This window comes from Cydia fagiglandana, chromosome 23 (assembly GCF_963556715.1).
Source record: "Cydia fagiglandana chromosome 23, ilCydFagi1.1, whole genome shotgun sequence".
Lineage (NCBI taxonomy): Eukaryota > Metazoa > Arthropoda > Insecta > Lepidoptera > Tortricidae > Cydia > Cydia fagiglandana.
Window position 1 is genome coordinate 9,030,434 of NC_085954.1, and position 18,676 is coordinate 9,049,109.

Genomic DNA, 18,676 nt, shown 5'->3' on the forward strand with positions numbered 1-18,676 from the left:
CTCAAACAGAAGATGGACTTACTAAGGATAACTCACCTCAATAGCCATGCCTTCTCTCAGCATATTAGTATTCTCCGCTTGGTAATGCACGCTCTTCGTGAACGTGGATATGTCGTACGTGAGGTCTACGTTGAGGTTGGTCTTCTCAAACACGAGACCGATGAACCACATGGAACAGTGGTTCGCTAGTACTTCACCCTGTAAATTTGACTAATATATCAATAACCCTTATTTTTAGAACTATAGTTCGTTTTTTTAGCATTAGAAAGAACTTGAAAGAAGGTGAGCGATTTAGATATGTCTTTTAATTGAGAAACGCTTTTTAAAAATCAGTAACTATTACTTATGAAAGCAGAAGAACATAAATGATCGTATTAGATTCATAATTGTTACATATTTGCCGTAACTTATTTTAAATGTGATTTCAATTAAAAGACACATCAAGATTGTATACCTTATTTTTAATGCTAAAAAAACGAACTATAGGGAAATATATGGACAATTGTATCTCTTTCTAAGGGTGGTATTCCATCTATCCAATTTCTTTGTCCAATGTGTATTGCGTCACATACTTTGCTTTAATGAGAGAGTGAGACGCACTGACATTGGACAGGTCAAAAAGGACGCTGTCATAAAGGCATAGAAATAAACGATACTAAACAGTATTTTAAATTATGAATAACATCAATATACAAAACTTTATAGTCATTAAAAGTCACTTCTAATAAGTGCCACCTTACTCGTATTATAAAAGGTGGTAAACAAGGTGTGTATTTTAACAGTTTTGATGTCTATATATTATTATTTTTTTACAAAAGTAACTAGATCTGTATAGTTCAAATATTTAAATATAATGACCTTACTTAATCTTAAAATAATAATGTTTGACTTACATTTTCATTCTTTTTGACTTCAGTACCAGGATCTGGGACTGGGGCACCTTAAATAAAATTGTTATATTATTCATACATTACTATTCTATTTTGTACTATCTCTATCACATGTATGATTTATGACATAATTCAAATATATTTATTCTTCTTTCTAGTTCACATAACAATACAGTACAAATACTCTTTATTGCACACCTCAATACAGAAAACAACACAAGGAATACAGAAAATTAAGAAGAGGCAAGACAACAGGTCTTATTGCTAAAAAGCTATTTCTTTCTGACATTTGTATTGAGGAGAGCTGGCAATTGAATTAAGATGTCCTTAGTTATTTTCTAATTTAGTGCAAATTAAATACGAGTGTAGTACAGCTTACCAGGCGGCAAGGCGAGGGGTTGCCCGTTGTTGATATTGAGCGGCACTGAATTGTAGCACTCTGGGTTGACGTGGGCGATGGTTATGTGTTGGTTTCTTTCTAGGGTTGCTGTAATAAAAAAAAAAAACAATGTTCTACATATCTGCTGACGCACCGACGAAATATTGTTTATTACAAGCAATTATACAAGCTACTAGGTGGAAGTAATTTTAATAGAATGTCGTTTCCGAGGTTTTCGGGATAAATCCCCGAAAACCCTAAAAACGACAACAGTCCTTGAATAGAATAAGTTTTCGATTTAAGATTATATCTCCGAATGTAATTATGTTAAACAAGTCCCCTTAGAAAATTAGTTTAATAAGCTCAAACTCGATTACGTGTTGTTTTATAATAGTGTTCCTATGCCTACCTTAATTTACAGAATTAGATTGGTAAACTTATTAGTTCAATTGACCACTAAATCAATAAATAATAGGTGAATAATAACTTGCAAACTAAATTAAAACTATTAAACAGTTTTACATTATTGTGAAATATAAATATACAATAAAAATCTTACTGATGAGATGTCTGATCCGACTCTCCACCAGCCCACACCACTGCAGCTGGTCATCCTTGTTGGCTGAAGAAGCGAGCAGCACTATAAAGTGCTTGTAGCGCGCGAAGAAGTTGGGAGCTTCGAAGAGACGCTCCCAACCGCATTTCGAGAGCATTATCTCGTCTGTTATTGCGAGGCCTGAAAAAAAAAACCGTTTATATCACCAAGTTTATTAGTGGTAGGATAGACTATCCAATTCTTGGCACTCCACCAATAGTTGGTCTTTCTGTTGTACCTTTAAACTTATTTAAAGGCAGCTTAATTATAGCAGTGGTTTTCAAACTGTGGGTCGCGACTCCCTGGGGGGTTGCGAAGCCTCTGCCAGCCTTGAAAACTATATATAAGCGAAACACTTCGTTCGTACTAAGGGGGTCGCGTCGCGTCATGAAAAAGTACGAAAAGCACTGAATTATAGTGAAGAATTTCCTACAAAAATCGTGTCACTGCCAATGCCAAATTGCCAACAATTTGATTCGCCGTTGCAGACGTATTTTTTTTTCAAGCTTAGTTAAAAAAATAAATTACAGTACTCGTAATAAAACAACAAAAAAAATCAATTTTTCTAGGCAATAGCCGGCAAAGGATACCATTAAAATTAACCTTCATGCATATTAATTTTTTATCCATTTTCCTATGAAGGTTTACTATCGCGTGTTATCTAAAACAGTCCGGTAGAACGGACGAACTTTGTATCATTTCAAACATCAACAACAATCAAAAGTTTTTTAACGTACCCAGTCTGAATTCCTCCATGATGACTGTTCTCGTAGAGGCAGACACGTTGAAGGTGGAGTTCTGTTGCGGGTAGGCGGGGGTGATGATTGGCATCAGGTGGAACCGGTCTGACACGTTTACCTGTTAAAAAAAGGTTATTACTAAACTTTTCTCTAGTCCCTTTTACGAACTTTGCTTGTCATTAGATTGGTTTGTTTTAAACTTCATTTTTGGTACAAGCTTTTATCGCTGACTGTACTTTTCTTTCCACAGGCAATTAATACTCATCGAGACAATTCTAAAAACCCCCAACACAATTAGGTTTCGTTGTTTTATCACAGAGTTCCTATGGCCACCTCTGGTCTCCATCATCAAATCAGCTCGATGACACCATAATATTGCATTGTCACCCGACTTACGTATGTATGCAAAATTTCAGCTCAATCGGAAACCGGGAAGTGGATCAAATTTAACTTGCAAGATTTGATTACAGACAACGGTCAGGTGAAACTAACTAACAACAACACAACGAAACAAACTAACTAACTAAATAAAAGCTTGCAAAAAGCCTATCTCGCTATCGGAATGGGAGTGCAAACTAGCCTTGAGAGAATGGTCAGTACATTCCTTTACAGATCTTTAACACTTTCGGTGCCCGGCGCCGTTTCCTGTGCAAAATGAACACGTGTTCTTGGCAGTCAATGTGTTAAAGATTGCGAAAGACTCAGGGAATTGAGCTACCTTGACCGGGTGGATCGAGGGTACCAGAGGGGCTACCGTGAAAACCGAAATTCGCAAATTGCGGGGATCTTTCTCTTTTACTCCAATGAAGGCGTAATTAGAGTGACAGAGAAAAATGCCCGCAATTTGCGAACTTCGATGTTCGCGGTTATAGGCCTGAAAGGAGACGCCAGTTCGAAACCAGCCTTAGGCACTTAAGGCTTGGTTTTGATCTGGTTTGACTGGACTGGAGCAAGGCTGAAGTTGCTGAAGACAAGTGGAGCTTACGAAAGCTAGGTTAGAATAACTTACCCTTGGATCCCACACCGGGAAGCCCAGGTTGACACTGTCGGGTTGTTTGAGCAACACCCTCTGCGGCCACTTCCACTGGCTGAAGACCAGGAAGAACTTGTGCAGCAATGTGGCTGGGAGGGCGTTGGGGTAGAGTTGGCAAGTGCGGGCTACTAGCATTGTAAGTATAGGATAACTTACCCTTGGATCCCACACCGGGAAGCCCAGGTTGACACTGTCAGGTTGCTTCAGCAGCACCGGCTGCGGCCACTTCCACTGGCTGAAGACCAGGAAGAACTTGTGCAGCAATGTCGCTGGGAGGGCGTTGGGGTATAGTTGGCAAGTGCGGGCTACTAGCATCGCCCAGGAGACTCCGCCGAGGTAGCCCAGTGTGTTCGAGTAGATGCCGTGACCTGAGGAGAGATAGGATTAATATTGATGCAATCAAGCATGTAATTGCTGTCGGTTGGTAAAACGTGTGCCTTACTAACTGAAGGTCGTGGGTACAAATTACATCTAGTAAACAAATAGGTACGATTTATTTATATTTATATGAGCCTAGAGTGTCCCACTGCTGGGCAAAGGCCTCCCTCCTCCCTTTCCACGTATCCCGGTCTTGACTATTGACGTATCTCGGGATTGATTGGTTAAAAAAATTAACAGTAACTTTTTTGTATTGGAAAAATTGTGAGGAAACCTACACACACGGATCGCCCAGTTAATTGGTGTTAAGTCATTGTCACGTTTCATATTTAGGCCACTAGGTGGCAGTTTCCCCCTGCTTATCAGCGTGAAGTTTGCAATTTCGATAGGTGGGAGGTCTTTGAATGCGGACGGTAGCTATTTACTTAGCCCCAAATAAAATATGGCCCAAAACTTAGCTTAGCTTGCTGATTAGCAATGTCAGCATGACTGTGACGGTCAAATATCTATATGGTAAGTTACTTATTTTTTACTTATAAATGATTAGTGGCGATATATTTTTTTTTTGAACCTCCAAACTCTTTGGTGAGGACGTATGGATTACGGTCAATGAGGTTGTCTTATACTTACTAGTTTGGCGCGATGACCCAAAATGAGTCTTGGCCTCCAACACAATGTTTATGCTACTCTAAGAAATATGTCATGGATTGATGACGTCACTTCTTAGCTCGCTTCTGATTGGTGTTTCAGTGAAAATGGCAATCAAGGTGTGCTACGATATATTTGGCCACTTTGACCGTCACATCTATTTGACGCTGAATGGACATACATTGGGAGGAAGCATTTGCCCACTTGCCCCGCAGTGGGACGTATGCAATGATGATGTGACGTGTAACCACGGCAGACTACCTACATCTTAACTAATAGTTTCTGATTGATTGCATTTTTATTAAATTTTGCGGGTATGGCAACATTGCCAGAATCTGGTATAAAATGCGGCCCTCCTACCCAGAGTAGTCGGTCGTCACCATTTAAAGTGAAGTTGAAGTTAGAATATAGTCAAGTGAATAGGTCCATGGGGTCCCAGCGCGCATAAGTTGTTCGCAGAAATCGCGAAGCGTCTGGTTGACGTAACTGGTGACCGAAGAGCTGGCGGCTACCTCGCACAACGTATAGTATTGCGATACAGCGGGGAAATGCCGCCAGCATCCTTGGTACAATGCCTCAGGGGCCTATTTTAGATTTAAGCTAGTTATTAATTTCGTTTAGTTGTACCACTGTATATATATTGTATATAAACCTAATTAAATTGATTATGCGTCAAGTGATATATTATAAAGTTGTTTTTGTGTTTAGGGGCTGTCCATAAATTAAGTCATTTATTTTGACGATTTTTGAAAATCTTGGTTCGAATGATCCCGTTTCCTCCTACGTCATGCTACCATCATCCGATGTCCAGACCCCCCCCATTCGTAATGACGTAATTTATGAATAGCCCCTTATCCCTGTGGAGGTTTCAGACGTTACTCACGCTTGGCCCACAGCTTGATGGCGCGCAGAGTCAACCGGAAGTTGTCTATGTTGGGCACGAGCCGGAGTATCTCGTCGGTGACGCGACATCCGTTTAGGGAGCGGACGCATTTCTGGTCCAGGTTCTTGAGAAGCATGTCGTCTCGTAGGTCGAAGGAATCTGGAAAGGTTTTTACTGTTTTAAGATTATTATGATTTCTACATAGTGAGTAGTGACACTTGTAACAATAACCCTTCTATTAGAAGTATTAGAACAAATTAAATTATTTTCAGAAAATATTTTAATTTGTTTTTAGGGTTCCGTACCCAAAGGGTAAAACGGGACCCTATTACTAAGACTTCGCTGTCCGTCCGTCCGTCCGTCCGTCTGTCACCAGGCTGTATCTCACGAGCCGTGATAGCTAGATGAAATTTTCACAGATGATGTATTTCTGTTGCCGCTATAACAACAAATACTAAAAACAGAATAAAATAAAGATTTAAATGGGGCTCCCATACAACAAACGTGATTTTTGACCAAAGTTAAGCAACGTCGGGAGTGGTCAGTACTTGGATGGGTGACCGTTTTTTTTTTTGCTTTTTTTTGTTTTTTTTTTGCATTATGGTACGGAACCCTTCGTGCGCGAGTCCGACTCGCGCTTGCCCGGTTTTTTATTTCAAGTAGACACACTACTATATAAAATATAAACTGAAATAAATGTCATATACTAAGAAAAAGTGAACAAGGCCTCTGGAGAGGACGCTGGAATCGAACCAGCGTCCTCTGCTATCGCGGCAGGCGCTTGTGCCATTCGGCCACCGGGCCACAGCGGCAAAGGTCGAATTTTTCCAAGTATATGCACTTCTTACTGACATCCAGGTCGTAGGGAGTCTACCTCTGCCCGATCTTTTGGGGCCGATGTTGATGCTTTTCCAAAGCTAACCACGGCCTTAATTGGCTATGAATCGTTTGTCTCTATTTGTCATTTTGACATATGTATTTGTAAGAAAGTGATAAAACATAATTTAACTAGTTTTATGAATAAGAGGGTAAGATGATAAGGAGGGCTCATACCTGGTATCTCCTTGAGAGCGAGGCGGGCAAATAGCAGATCTATCTCGATACCGTTAAAGTTCATTTTGATGACTGGCACAAAAGCATCTTCGACGGCGCGCAAGTCCCGAACCTGTGTAGAAAATAAGACGTTCAAAGTATTTCGTATCATATGATAGATATGAGATTTTTCTAACACATAGTGCAATTAATAGGAACAAATTAACATTTGTAGATAAGTTTCTGCCAGAAACGAGCTTTTTTCGTCTATGCCTTTCTGCAAATTTCATCATAAGCATCCTCTTCATCAACTGGTAAAAAAATTATCATTATCAACACAATATATCCCTGAGTACAGTCAGCTGCAGAGAAAAGGTAACCCCCTTGCATAGATGTTTTTACAATGACAGTGTTCCTGTAATATGTAGTTGCGTAGGAACAAAGCGTCAGCAGCTTAACGTTAGGGGTGGTTTCCACCTATCTAATATCTTTATCCAATGTGTATTGCGTCACATTTTGCTTAATGAGAGAGTGAGATAATATTATTGGACAAAGATATTGTACAGGTGTACTACCACCCTAAGGCGTGCAGCTTTTCAAACTGGAGATCATTGGTTGCCACCTTGGCACGAAATGAGTTAGTCAAAGAATATGTACAAAATATCATTAGTTCCAGTTGCTTTCCGGTGGTAGAAAACATCGTCAGGAAACTACCATTGCCCAACAGTGGGACGTACCTATACTGGTTAGTGATGTTATGATGTAGTAAGTAGTTAAATATTAACCTGTGGCTGCTGACGTAGGAGTTCGTAGAAGGACTGGAAATAGTCTGTCCGGTCAATGTGTCGCGGCGCCACGCAGAGCGCGTCGATATCGGCGCCGCGGTGGTGGACCTGTGCAATTACGTATATTAATGGTTATAACAAAATTGAAGTGCCACCCTACACTAGCGTCTCCCGATAGTCGGCGTGTTGTCAACTCTATGGCTGCTGCTCGACGCAACATTGGCGCAACTGTGCAGCGACGCCATTTTCCATATCGCTGACTAGACGCCGACGCTAGTGTGGGGAGACCCTAAAAGCACAGGACGGACACGCCATACATCAAAAATCATTTGCCTTTATATGTGGGTGTGGCACGTCTGTACACGCGTCATTGTGTATGTGTGGGTAAGTCGTTGTACTGAGAGGACGCTAGAGCGGCTACCGCGAAAACCGAAATACGCAAATTGCGGGGATCTTTCTCTTTTACTCCAACGAAGGCGTAATTAGAGTGACAGAGAAAAATCCCCGCAATTTGCAAACTTCGATTTTCGCGGTTAGCCCTGAAGTCCGCCAGATTCATGTCGCGGCCAGTCGCGGACCGAGGTAATGCGAGTCGGGGCGGGGCGGTGCGTGGCCGTTCTGTATGACAATACTATTACTTATTCTGTATGATAATACTATTACTTATTCTGTGCTAAAAGTCAAGTCATATAAATCACTTACCCCAAGTCTATAGGATCCGAATGTGTATATATTCCCACCAACAGTATCAGCTACATTTGGGGGCATATTCTTCCTCATACTCTCATCCCGTATCCACTGCCTCACAAGCCTGTGTAGCGCTCCAAGCACTTCCATGCGGTGGTCCATTTCAGCATCAGATTCGAAGACTCCGAACGGTACGAGGGCTTCTTTCAGTTCGTTCGTCTTTTCGATGTCGATCGGTTTTGGACCTACGAATGTAAAGTACAAAATACAGCAAGTAATTAAATAAAATAACGGGATAACAGGAGCAAAAACAAAGTACGAGTTTGGACGATTTCGCAAAAAGAAACTGAATTGGTAAGGTTTCTTTACTTGGAACAAATTTCGCAAAGTTCTTGTGATATCCATGTCTGAATTGAGTGTTATGACTATGCAGTAACGACTTCACGATGAAAATGGCTTTTTACTGTAAGTCAATATGAAAAATAAGACTATGTTATGTCTAAAACTAGGCCAAGTCCAGAAACTTTACACGATTGTCTGAGATTTTTAGTATCTTGTGATCAGGAATACAATATTAAATTCTTTCGGTTTCTTCCTAAGCACCCAGCACGAAGACACTATTATTTTTATATTTAGTATTAGTACTGTTACCTGTAAACGAGCAATTCTTGTTTATCAACGCTTATCATGAATAGTGGCACAACTCAAAATGAAATGCTATTGCATTTTAATATTCTATCTTTTACTGGTAAGATTTAAAATAGAACGGCATTTCATTTTGTTTTATGCCACTATTCATGATAAGCGTGGATATATATATATATATAATTATTTCGAGTGGTTTTCGGGGCCAAAACAGGGGATAAAAATCGATTTTATCTCTGGGAAAACGAGCATTTTGGAGTTTTTATATGTTGTCCCAGATATTTTAATATTATTTGTAACATATTAAACAGGAATGGAAAATGATGGAGGAGTTTTCCCTCAGGGGATCACATATATCATGAATATGTAACAACTTAACAAGTGAAAAGATAATCTTAAAATGGATGTGGGAGAAAAGTAATAAAAAAAGGCAGCAAAATGGTTTATCTGGTCGATATGCAAATGTTGTATAATTCATTAATCAAATAACAACATATGCTACCCACAGATTTACATAATCCTCTGTACTACAAGTTTGATAAGAGCGTTTATCAATCTTGACCTTATTAAGAGTGCAAAGCTGCTTTTGTAATTTGTATAAACCAGTTCAACTAGTTATTTATTAAAAGGGAAGAAAACATTCTTGTTGACTGACCAGAGTAGATTTATTTAGAGTAAGCTATCTTGCAATAAAAAAGGTGTTAGGTTCCATCACAGACAAAACATACACCAGGCTTAGCATAGTTGCGCTACCCCCTCTGCCACGCATACGGTAATTTTACGCCATGTTCGAGTCGAAAGTGTCTTTGTGTGACGTCCGTGTCTTTGAACGGACCAATCACGGCACGGGACTTCGCTCACCTCGTCCCGCGCACCCTCGTATTTTTGGCATCATCGGTTGCATGAAAGAATTGCTCTAAACTCGGTCTCAGGATTCCTAGTCTATGGGTTCCATTGGCCACACTGTTACTGAGAAATTCTCCACACCACCACCAGATTTCCTGACACATTTGGTAACAAAAAAGGAATGTTTCTTAGAAACTTTCCGAGATATTTTGTGAAATGTGGTGTAAGTTGTTCAGCTGCATGTACTTTACCAGCATACCAATTTTTATAGAAATCTAAGATGTAATATTTTAAACTTTCGCGTTTTAAATACATATTAACTCACATTATAGACGGGTCTAACGCGAATTATATTCAATTACCTTTATTTACCGACGTTTCGACACAGGTTTCACTGGTCGTGGTCGCGGCTGACTGATTGTCCCAGCAAAATGTCAAAACAGATCAAAATGTCAAAGGATCTATCTTCGGACGGGTGCGTGGATATTGTGAGTGTTGCGTGTCGGACTATTGACAATAATTAACATTATGTGTGGTGGGTGGTTTGAAAATGTGATGTCTACCCCAAACTTTGCCATACACTTTTCGTCGGGTAGATGCACAAATCTCTGTTTTGACATTTTGCTGGGACAATCAGTCAGCCGCGACCACGACCAGTGAAACCTGTGTCGAAACGTCGGTAAATAAAGGTAATTGAATATAATTCGCGTTAGACCCGTCTATAATGTGAGTTAATATGTATTTAAAACGCGAAAGTTTAAAATATTACATCTTAGATTTCTATAAAAATTGGTATGCTGGTAAAGTACATGCAGCTGAACAACTTACACCACATTTCACAAAATATCAATAAATTAGACCCGTCTATAATGTGAGTTAATATTAATCTAAGATGTGATCGAAATGTACAAACTTTTTGAGATTTGCGCAGATAAGAACGTGAATTACCAAACGTTCGAGAATAGGTTACTGTGTTTATTCCTTACTGTGTTAAAGGGGACACAAAATATTTGTTTGAATGGGGTCATAACTACCCTCCTATATATGGAAACTTGCATTGCAATGTCAGTTGCAAGGCTATGCAACGAACAAAACGACTAATTTAAGGACAAACCAGTTGCTTGAGGTCAACTTTTATTGAATCCCTTTTATGTATGTTTTAAGTTTTAATTTTAGTTTTTATTTGTTATTTTAAGTACCTACTAAACTAACAATACTATGGACCTTGTTGTCTTAAAATAAACGCTTTTTTTTTATAATCCAAAATTGCTCGAACAGATCTGCATGTTATAATATCGCGAAAAACGAAAACCAATCGAAATCGTTAGAAAGGCATCTCTATTGCTCTTCCATATTCGTACGATAGAGGCAGATAGGCAATATTTCGATTTTATAAATTACTCTCAAAAACCTTGTCCGTCTAATACTTCTTAAGATGCTAAACCAAGTTCTCGTCATGGAAATCATCATATTACACAAAAGTGTAGGCAGAAGCTAGCAACTAATATCTGTGGGTACAAACCTGCCATGGAAATCGCAGAGGTCATCCCCAGCGTCTTCAAATTCTGCTGGTTCTGATGCTCATTGGACTTGGGCTGGTTGGTGTGCGAGTACTGCGGTGCGGGCCACATCTTGTCTAACTAACGTTGAACTTATCGTAAAGAAGGCTTAGGCTTAAGCTAGGTGGGTCATTAAGGGCTCTCCTCGAGGGTGACTGTTGGGGCAGCGCCCGGGTTAACTACCTGAAAGAAATTGTATGTTATTATTATATGTGAATGCACACTTGTACAGTCGCCATCAGATATATCGGAGCGGCCAAGGTGTTCACAATATCTGAACACGCGCTCTAACGCCTTGACAATAGAGGCGTGTTCAGATATTTGTGAGCGCCTTGACCGCTCCGATATATCTGATGGCGACTGTACAGGCAGCTTAAAGCTGATACGTGCACATCAATGTCCACTTGTGTTTTGTAGTCTACAAAAGTGTTCATCGAGTTTGTTTTTAAAAGAGTTTATTGAAGGTGCACTGATCACTGACTCGTCAGGTATGCTGTAGTTTCATTCATGATTTTTTTGCTTATCTTTAATTCCTGTAATTTAAAGTACAATTACTCCTTTCAGACCACTAAATTTAAGTTAGTACAACTTAAATTGAAGTTTAGTGACATGCCAGGGACCACTAACTGTTACAAGTTAATACAGTCAGCAGCAGAAGTTGCTAAGCGGGCCAGGTGTTTAAAATGATCTTAATGCGACCTTATTTTTAAGACAATAAGAGCGTGTCAAAGTAATTTTGAACACCTCGCCCGCTTAGCAACTTCTGCTGCTGACTGTACCTATGTTGCAAAGTCATCAAAGGGTTGGATTGTATTGAGAATTGTTCTGAGAATAACTTCATTAAAGTCACTTTGTTTATATTATGAATTTATGATATACTTCTTAGAATGGAGTGTATTTATGCACCTAGGTTAATATTCGATACACTGTGGGCAACTCTTATGATAGCTGTACCATTGTTTAGGCCACAATGGTTTCACTCACTTGAATTTTTAGTCACTATTCATGTAACATGTCGCCAATAGCGACGACGTTGTCATCTAAACAGTTTAAAAATGTCTCAAGAAAGTTTAATTTCGATTAGCTGTACCATTATTTTAAATAAATAAATATTTTATGTGTTGTTTAATTTCTCAATGTATTGTATTGTCTGTAATGTTAACCCTTAACAATTTGCACATGCACATAACTTTCTGATTCAGATAGCAGGAATTACAGTTAAACATTACATGGGTAGTTCAAATAATATTTGTTTGATTGTTTTATAGTTTACTAGTGACCCGCCATTGCATGGGTTAACAAATTATACACCTAAACCTTCCTCAAGATTCACTCTATAAATAGGTGAAAACCGCATGAAATCCGTTCAGTAGTTTATCGCGAACATACAAACACAAACAGACAGACGCGGTGGGGGACTTTGTTTTATAAGGTGTAGTGAAGTGACAATACAATAATGAATAATGTTTGCGGCTTAGTTACTTTATTTTGTTTGTGATTTGTCATGGCCGCTTAGTGTGTATTATAATAATTGTTTGCTTAGCAGTTTTTTTTTTCTGGCTTACTCCCTGCAATGCTTAGTAGTAAACTATACCCCAAACATTACGTTGTAAATTAATGTTTAGTAGCAACTTATTAGCCATTAGATTTAGATTTCATTTATTTGGAATAAACATAGTACAGTGGTTCTTATGCTATTGTTATTATCCCTTGCCATTAGCCCTTGGAATGGCAGGATGTCAAGAAATGGTCGAGCAACTCAATCAAATTTGAAATTCAATTGATAAAAATTGACAACCTTTTATCACTAAAACTTCACTGTTTTTCTGTCTGTCTGTCGCCAGGCTGTATCTCATGAACCGTAATAGCAAAACAGTTGAATTTTTCAATGATGATGTTTTTCTGTTGCCGCTATAATGACAAATATTAAAAAAGCATGGAACCCTTTGTGGGCGAGTCCAACTCGCACTTGTCCAATTTTTATGGAATAGCTAAATTGCTATTTGGGGTTGTGACACAATCCATGACCTATAAATTAACACTTGTGTAGCAAAGTCACTGTGTAGCCACAATGGGAGCATTATTAGTGTTGAAGCAATTAATGAAACTTGTTTTGTGTCATTTACTGGCTACAGTACAGTCAGTAGCAGAAGTTGCTAAGCGGACCAGGTATTCAAAATGATCTGATGACTTTATTGTTAAGAGAATAAGAGTGTGTCAAGATAATTTTGAAAACCTCGCCCGCTTAGCAACTTCTGCTTACAACAACTGTATTATCATATATTATAGTAATATGAGCGATATTATTGCTTTCTTATCAATAGAAGGACATTAGAATTCAGTAAATAAACAATCTGACTAATGCTAACGTACACGCCAAGTAGTCGATGACTTTTGATAATTGGTATATTCAAACGTTCATCCATAATGGATTACGATAATCTAATGTAATCTTGGCATGTTATGGTCTTTAGAAAGTATTTCGTCGAAACAAACCAACGACGACACAAAACATAATAAAGTTCATTCACCTGTTTTTTATTGCCACGAGCTACAGTTTACACAATTATAAACTACGACTATGGTATTGTATGAAAAATATACCAATTACGGGATATTAATAAAAAAAACCACGAGATCTTTCCCGAGAAATCGACAAGATGACAAGAATTACGATGTGTCCTTTTGTTAACATGAGTAGCAAATACGCAATTTAAGGTCACCACTTATGTAAATAATAGATTTAGATAGCAAATTTATCCTATTGAAGACAACATACTGAACAAAAACAAAGATCTAAATCTTAAACTTATATTTAGAGATGCTTACAAAGAAAGCACAAGAAAATCTCACGTTGCGCTAAATGGATGGTTATAATAACTGTATTCTACACTATGTTGTAACGTGTAAAGGCTGTTTAACACTTACCAATTAACTAAATCATGCGTTTATCTTCACAATGACGAAAACATAATCAATTGAACTCATAATAATACAAAGAAATAAACATTAATTTCCAAACAAGCGCCCAACAGTCGCCAACAACAAGGCAGCCATCTTTAAATGGCGTTAGCAAATGCTACCGTCACAAAAAAAAAATGTGTTACCAGCTTTGATGTGATTGCGTTTAATTTAATTTCTATATTTAACTAAAACATAATAATTAAATTTATTTTAATTTAATTTAATTGCAAGTTTTTATAGTCTGTCTAGCCATTTTTCGTCAGTAGAATAAAGCCGCAAATTTAAAAAATGTAGGCGCGTATGGCTATTGCCCCATAGAAAATTTGAAATTCACGCCTTTTTTGCTGACAAAGTTGTTTGACAATCTATAAGTAATAGGCCAAGCGCGCACCGCGACTTTTTGTCACGCGATAATTTAGTCGCAGAAATGTAAAGTAGCTAACACACTACCGCACCGCACCAAGGTCATTGTGGGACGCACCCATAAGTAAAAGGGAGAAAGCGATATCTCTTTCTCCCTCTTACTTATGGGTGTGTCCCACAATGACCTTGGTGCGGTGCGATAGTGTGTTAGCTACATAACGTATGTGTTTATATGACAGTGCGCGCATATGCGACAAAAAAATCGCAGCGATTTTAAAATTGTGATTTGTCACATTTTTCCGCGACTGCTCGCGACGCGATTGTCGCAAAGTGAATTGCAGCATACGAAGTTGTATGGCCCCGCGCGCACTGCGATAATAAAATCGCACCCCGGCCCCCGGCCTTCAGTCGGCATTTCGCTCTCCAAGCGTCAACATATCGGAACCTGCTTCTCCAATGGAGTCACAAGATGAGACGCTAGATGTTGACCGTTTAATTATAGAAATAGAAGGAGATCACCTTTGTGGTATAAATACTCAAAGTCATACAGCGATTGCATATTGTTTCAAGCGACTGGTACGAAATCCATGTCGAGAATGAACAAATCGTCGACTTTTCATCGCAGTGCGCGCAGTGAATTTTCTGCGATAAATTACAGCGCGATTCTAAAATCGTGTCGCAAAAATGAAAAACGTGGTGCGCGCTTGGCCTAATACGTTTAGAATAAGAATCAAACTTGTCAATATAAAGCAAAAGCGTAAAACTAAAAACTTACATTAAAAAAATTCTCATTAACTGGAATGTATATATTATTCGATTAACTATGTCATTATATACAGGGCGTCCCACGGCTATGCCACATGGAGGGAAAGTACCCTAAATATTGTAGATGGAACATTTTACTGAAAGAAGACATTATTTTAATTTAAAAAACAATTTAAACTGCATTCATAGATTTTTAAATAATTACATGGTTGAACCGGGAATCGAACCCGCCGCACGAGAAAAAAAAATCACCCTGTAGCTTTATCATACCGATCGAAAGGCTTCATCATAAGGATTATTTTTTGCTAAATAACATAGTGTCGGAAATAAAAGGAAGACCATGAATTTTAACATTTGATGTGAAATTCAGCGAAATAATCAAAAGAGTGCGGCTTTGTATCAACAGAATGAGACTACATTTTTATTAAATTGATTAATTTTGAATTAAAAATGTTAAAATTCGTGGGCTTCCTTTTATTTCTGACACTATGTTATTTAGCAAAAAATAATCCTTATGATGAAGCCTTTCGATCGGTATGATAAAGCTACAGGGTGATTTATTTCTCGTGTAGCGGGTTCGATTCCCGATTCAACCATGTAATTATTTCAATATCTATGAATGCAGTTTAAATTGTTTTTTAAATTAAAATAATGTCTTCTTTCAGTAAAATGTCCCATCTACAATATTTGGGGTACTTTCCCTCCATGTGGCATAGCCGTGGGACACCCTGTATAGATGGTCAAGGAAATCTTGTCAGTAGAAAAAGGCGCTAAATTCAAATTTTGTATGAGACGATATCCCTTCGCGCCTACATTTTTCAAATTTGCCGCCTTTTTCGACTGACAAGATCTGTTTGACCAACTATATTTTCACACCATTAAGGACTGTCTCATTTCAATCATAGACAGAGAAAATCATACTATATTTGTCTTACACTAGTACTAGTACCCAACAGAAAAGGATGAGTATAGTTTTCCTGGTTCTTACTGACTGACAAATTGGTTTTTCTTCTTTTAGTTTAAATAATCTTGTTGTCCCTTGAACATGAAATTAAAGTATTGTTTTAAAACAAATTCATGATATAATTACAATATTTAAAATATTGGAATTTTGTATAAAAGACGTAAAAAATAATAAAGTTAATAAAATGTAAAATCTAAACGCAAAGATACGTTCAAGATGCGTTCATTCGTTATTTCTGCGCATGCTCCATTGGCAGATTTTCTGACGTATCGTTAAAACTTCGTTGTACTTTTTCATGTATCACTATCTCTTTTATATCGTAAGCAAAAGACAGGGAATGATAGAGAGCCGGTTGATGTTTTCGTGTCAGCCTTGTGCCCATTTACGAGGAGTAGGTAAAATCCGCCATCTTGAGAGTAGATTCAAGAACTGAGGACTTTTAGCGGAGTTATGTGATTATCGTTGACAATTTTACTATTAAATGGACAAATATTTGTCCACCGGGCGCTTTCTTAACTTCTATAGAAGCCGGTCGCGTTGAAAAAATTGTGTTACGCGTCGGTTTAGAGTTAAAACGCCGAAATCCATGATAGTGTTTATGTGACAGAAGACACCGTAAGCTTTCTAATAGTTTTTTGCGTGTCTATTTCCGTTTTCCATTACAACGATCGCGGGCATACAGCTAAAAGTTAAATAGGATCGGGAATCGCGTCTCAGATCAGTCTAAACGGTTTCGCTATGTATTTTTCTGGCGGAAAATGCGGTTAGATGGGCGTTGTTGATCGGCAGTCGGTTAACTCTCTGGTGGTGGATAGTCCTGGTGAAGGCCCGAGGAGCCGGTGCTGGCTGCAGGAGCGTGTGGCACGGAGGATGCGAGCTGCGAGGGTGCGCTTAGGGCTAGCTCAGTGTTAAGTGTTGAACTCGTGTGTTTTGGTGAAAATGTCGACAACGATGCGGCCGACTCTGCAAACGGTGCCGGAGTCATTGCCGGCGGACCACGTGACGACGCCAGCGGCGGCGCCGGCGGTGGCAACCACGACGGCAGCCCCGACCCAGCCGAGGCACGCCAGACCCATCTTCAAGGTAAGTCCACCTTATACACCTTCCCCAGTCATTATGAACAATGTTTAAGTCAGTTTCAATTTCTGAAAAAGTGCCAAACAATAATAGTGATTCAGAGTTGTTATATATGTGTTGTGTCATAGTTATAGTTCACCTGTTCAAATAAACAAATGTGTTAAGTCCACATCTGATACCCAATTACCTATATTATGTTTTGATGCTTAAGAGCAGCTTCAAAAGTATGGCTGATTACAGCAACTGATGACAATTTAAAATATTAGGTTTTCAAATATCATATTTGCTAATGATTTTTAAAATGAATGTTCCTGTTTTACAATTATTATACAATTTCATTACTTAGGTTAGGTTAAATAGTACATATATTTTACATTACACATATTTTACATTTAACACATTCCCTGTGCATGCATCATAATATGTGTAAATGTGTAGCATTATAGGGTGCATATGATACGTGCATGCACCACTAATGATGCATGACCCCATATAAACTTAAAGCATTGCCAAAATGTACACGTGTGAGCTAGGTCTTTTTTATTTGCATGCACATACTGGCTATGAACCTTTTGACAAAAAACACGTTGCATGTGAGGACTCAATTTCTGGTTCCTAGGTGCACAGGGAACGTGTTAAATTCTCATATCCAATTTGACAAACTATGAAATAAATAACAAAATAAAATCAGCAAGAAGGTGTTTCCTCTACTTAAAACAAATTATTTCACACCATGCATTAAATGAATCACCATATAATTGATGGTCCATAAAGTAAAGACTATCCCAGATAATTATTAGAAAAACATTGAGCAGTTACTTTTAAACACAATTTCTATTTAATAAATCAGATTGAAAATATAAAAAGGTGAGTTGACCATGACGTCACTATACTTGTTTTCAAATAAATTCCATATTAGCAAATCCTTTTGAAGGCTCCTCTTCACGTTGGGCCAACGCCAACGCCAACGAGGGACGCAGCCATGCGGTAGAATGAGATAGCAATATCACTTGCTCCCTCTAACGCATAAATGCGTCCCTCGTTGGCGTTGGCCCAACGTGAAGAGGAGCCTTTACAGTTTAAAAAAAGAAGCTGATTGAACTAGTAGGAAAGTGGCAAATTGTAAACCACAATTGCCTAGGAGTCTAGATTTCTAGAAAGTTGTGATCAGCGTTGCATGGAGACATTGTTATAATAAAAATTCTAGAATTGAATAATCTTGTGTTTATTCCTCTTGTTACTTGCATTTAGTTTGTTGTTATTTAAGGTTTATTTGAATAATAAAAAAAAATTACTGTCTGTATATTGACTATACTTTATAAACATGTTTAGGTTTTAAACATGTTTATGATTATGATTATGATTAGTCATTAACATTAATCTATCCTAGTCCTGCCCTCCATACTCGGTTTAAGCCATTGAAATTTAAACCAAATTAATTGG

At 38.3% G+C, this 18,676-nt stretch overlaps 1 protein-coding gene across 1 annotated transcript; it reads right to left on the reverse strand.

The window, feature by feature from the left end:
* Positions 1-6: 6 nt before the first annotated feature.
* Positions 7-14,221, reverse strand: LOC134675875 (poly(A) polymerase type 3-like). The gene is made up of 12 exons (XM_063534202.1): positions 14,029-14,221; positions 11,064-11,283; positions 8,066-8,295; positions 7,364-7,471; positions 6,600-6,711; positions 5,547-5,705; positions 3,794-4,005; positions 2,602-2,722; positions 1,829-2,005; positions 1,270-1,377; positions 894-940; positions 7-198 (listed from the first exon to the last, which is right to left on the reverse strand). The coding sequence occupies exons 2-12, from the start codon at positions 11,170-11,172 to the stop codon at positions 22-24; spliced, it is 1,560 nt and encodes a 519-aa protein (XP_063390272.1). The 5' UTR covers positions 11,173-11,283; positions 14,029-14,221; the 3' UTR covers positions 7-21.
* Between the last annotated feature and the right edge of the window lie 4,455 nt (positions 14,222-18,676).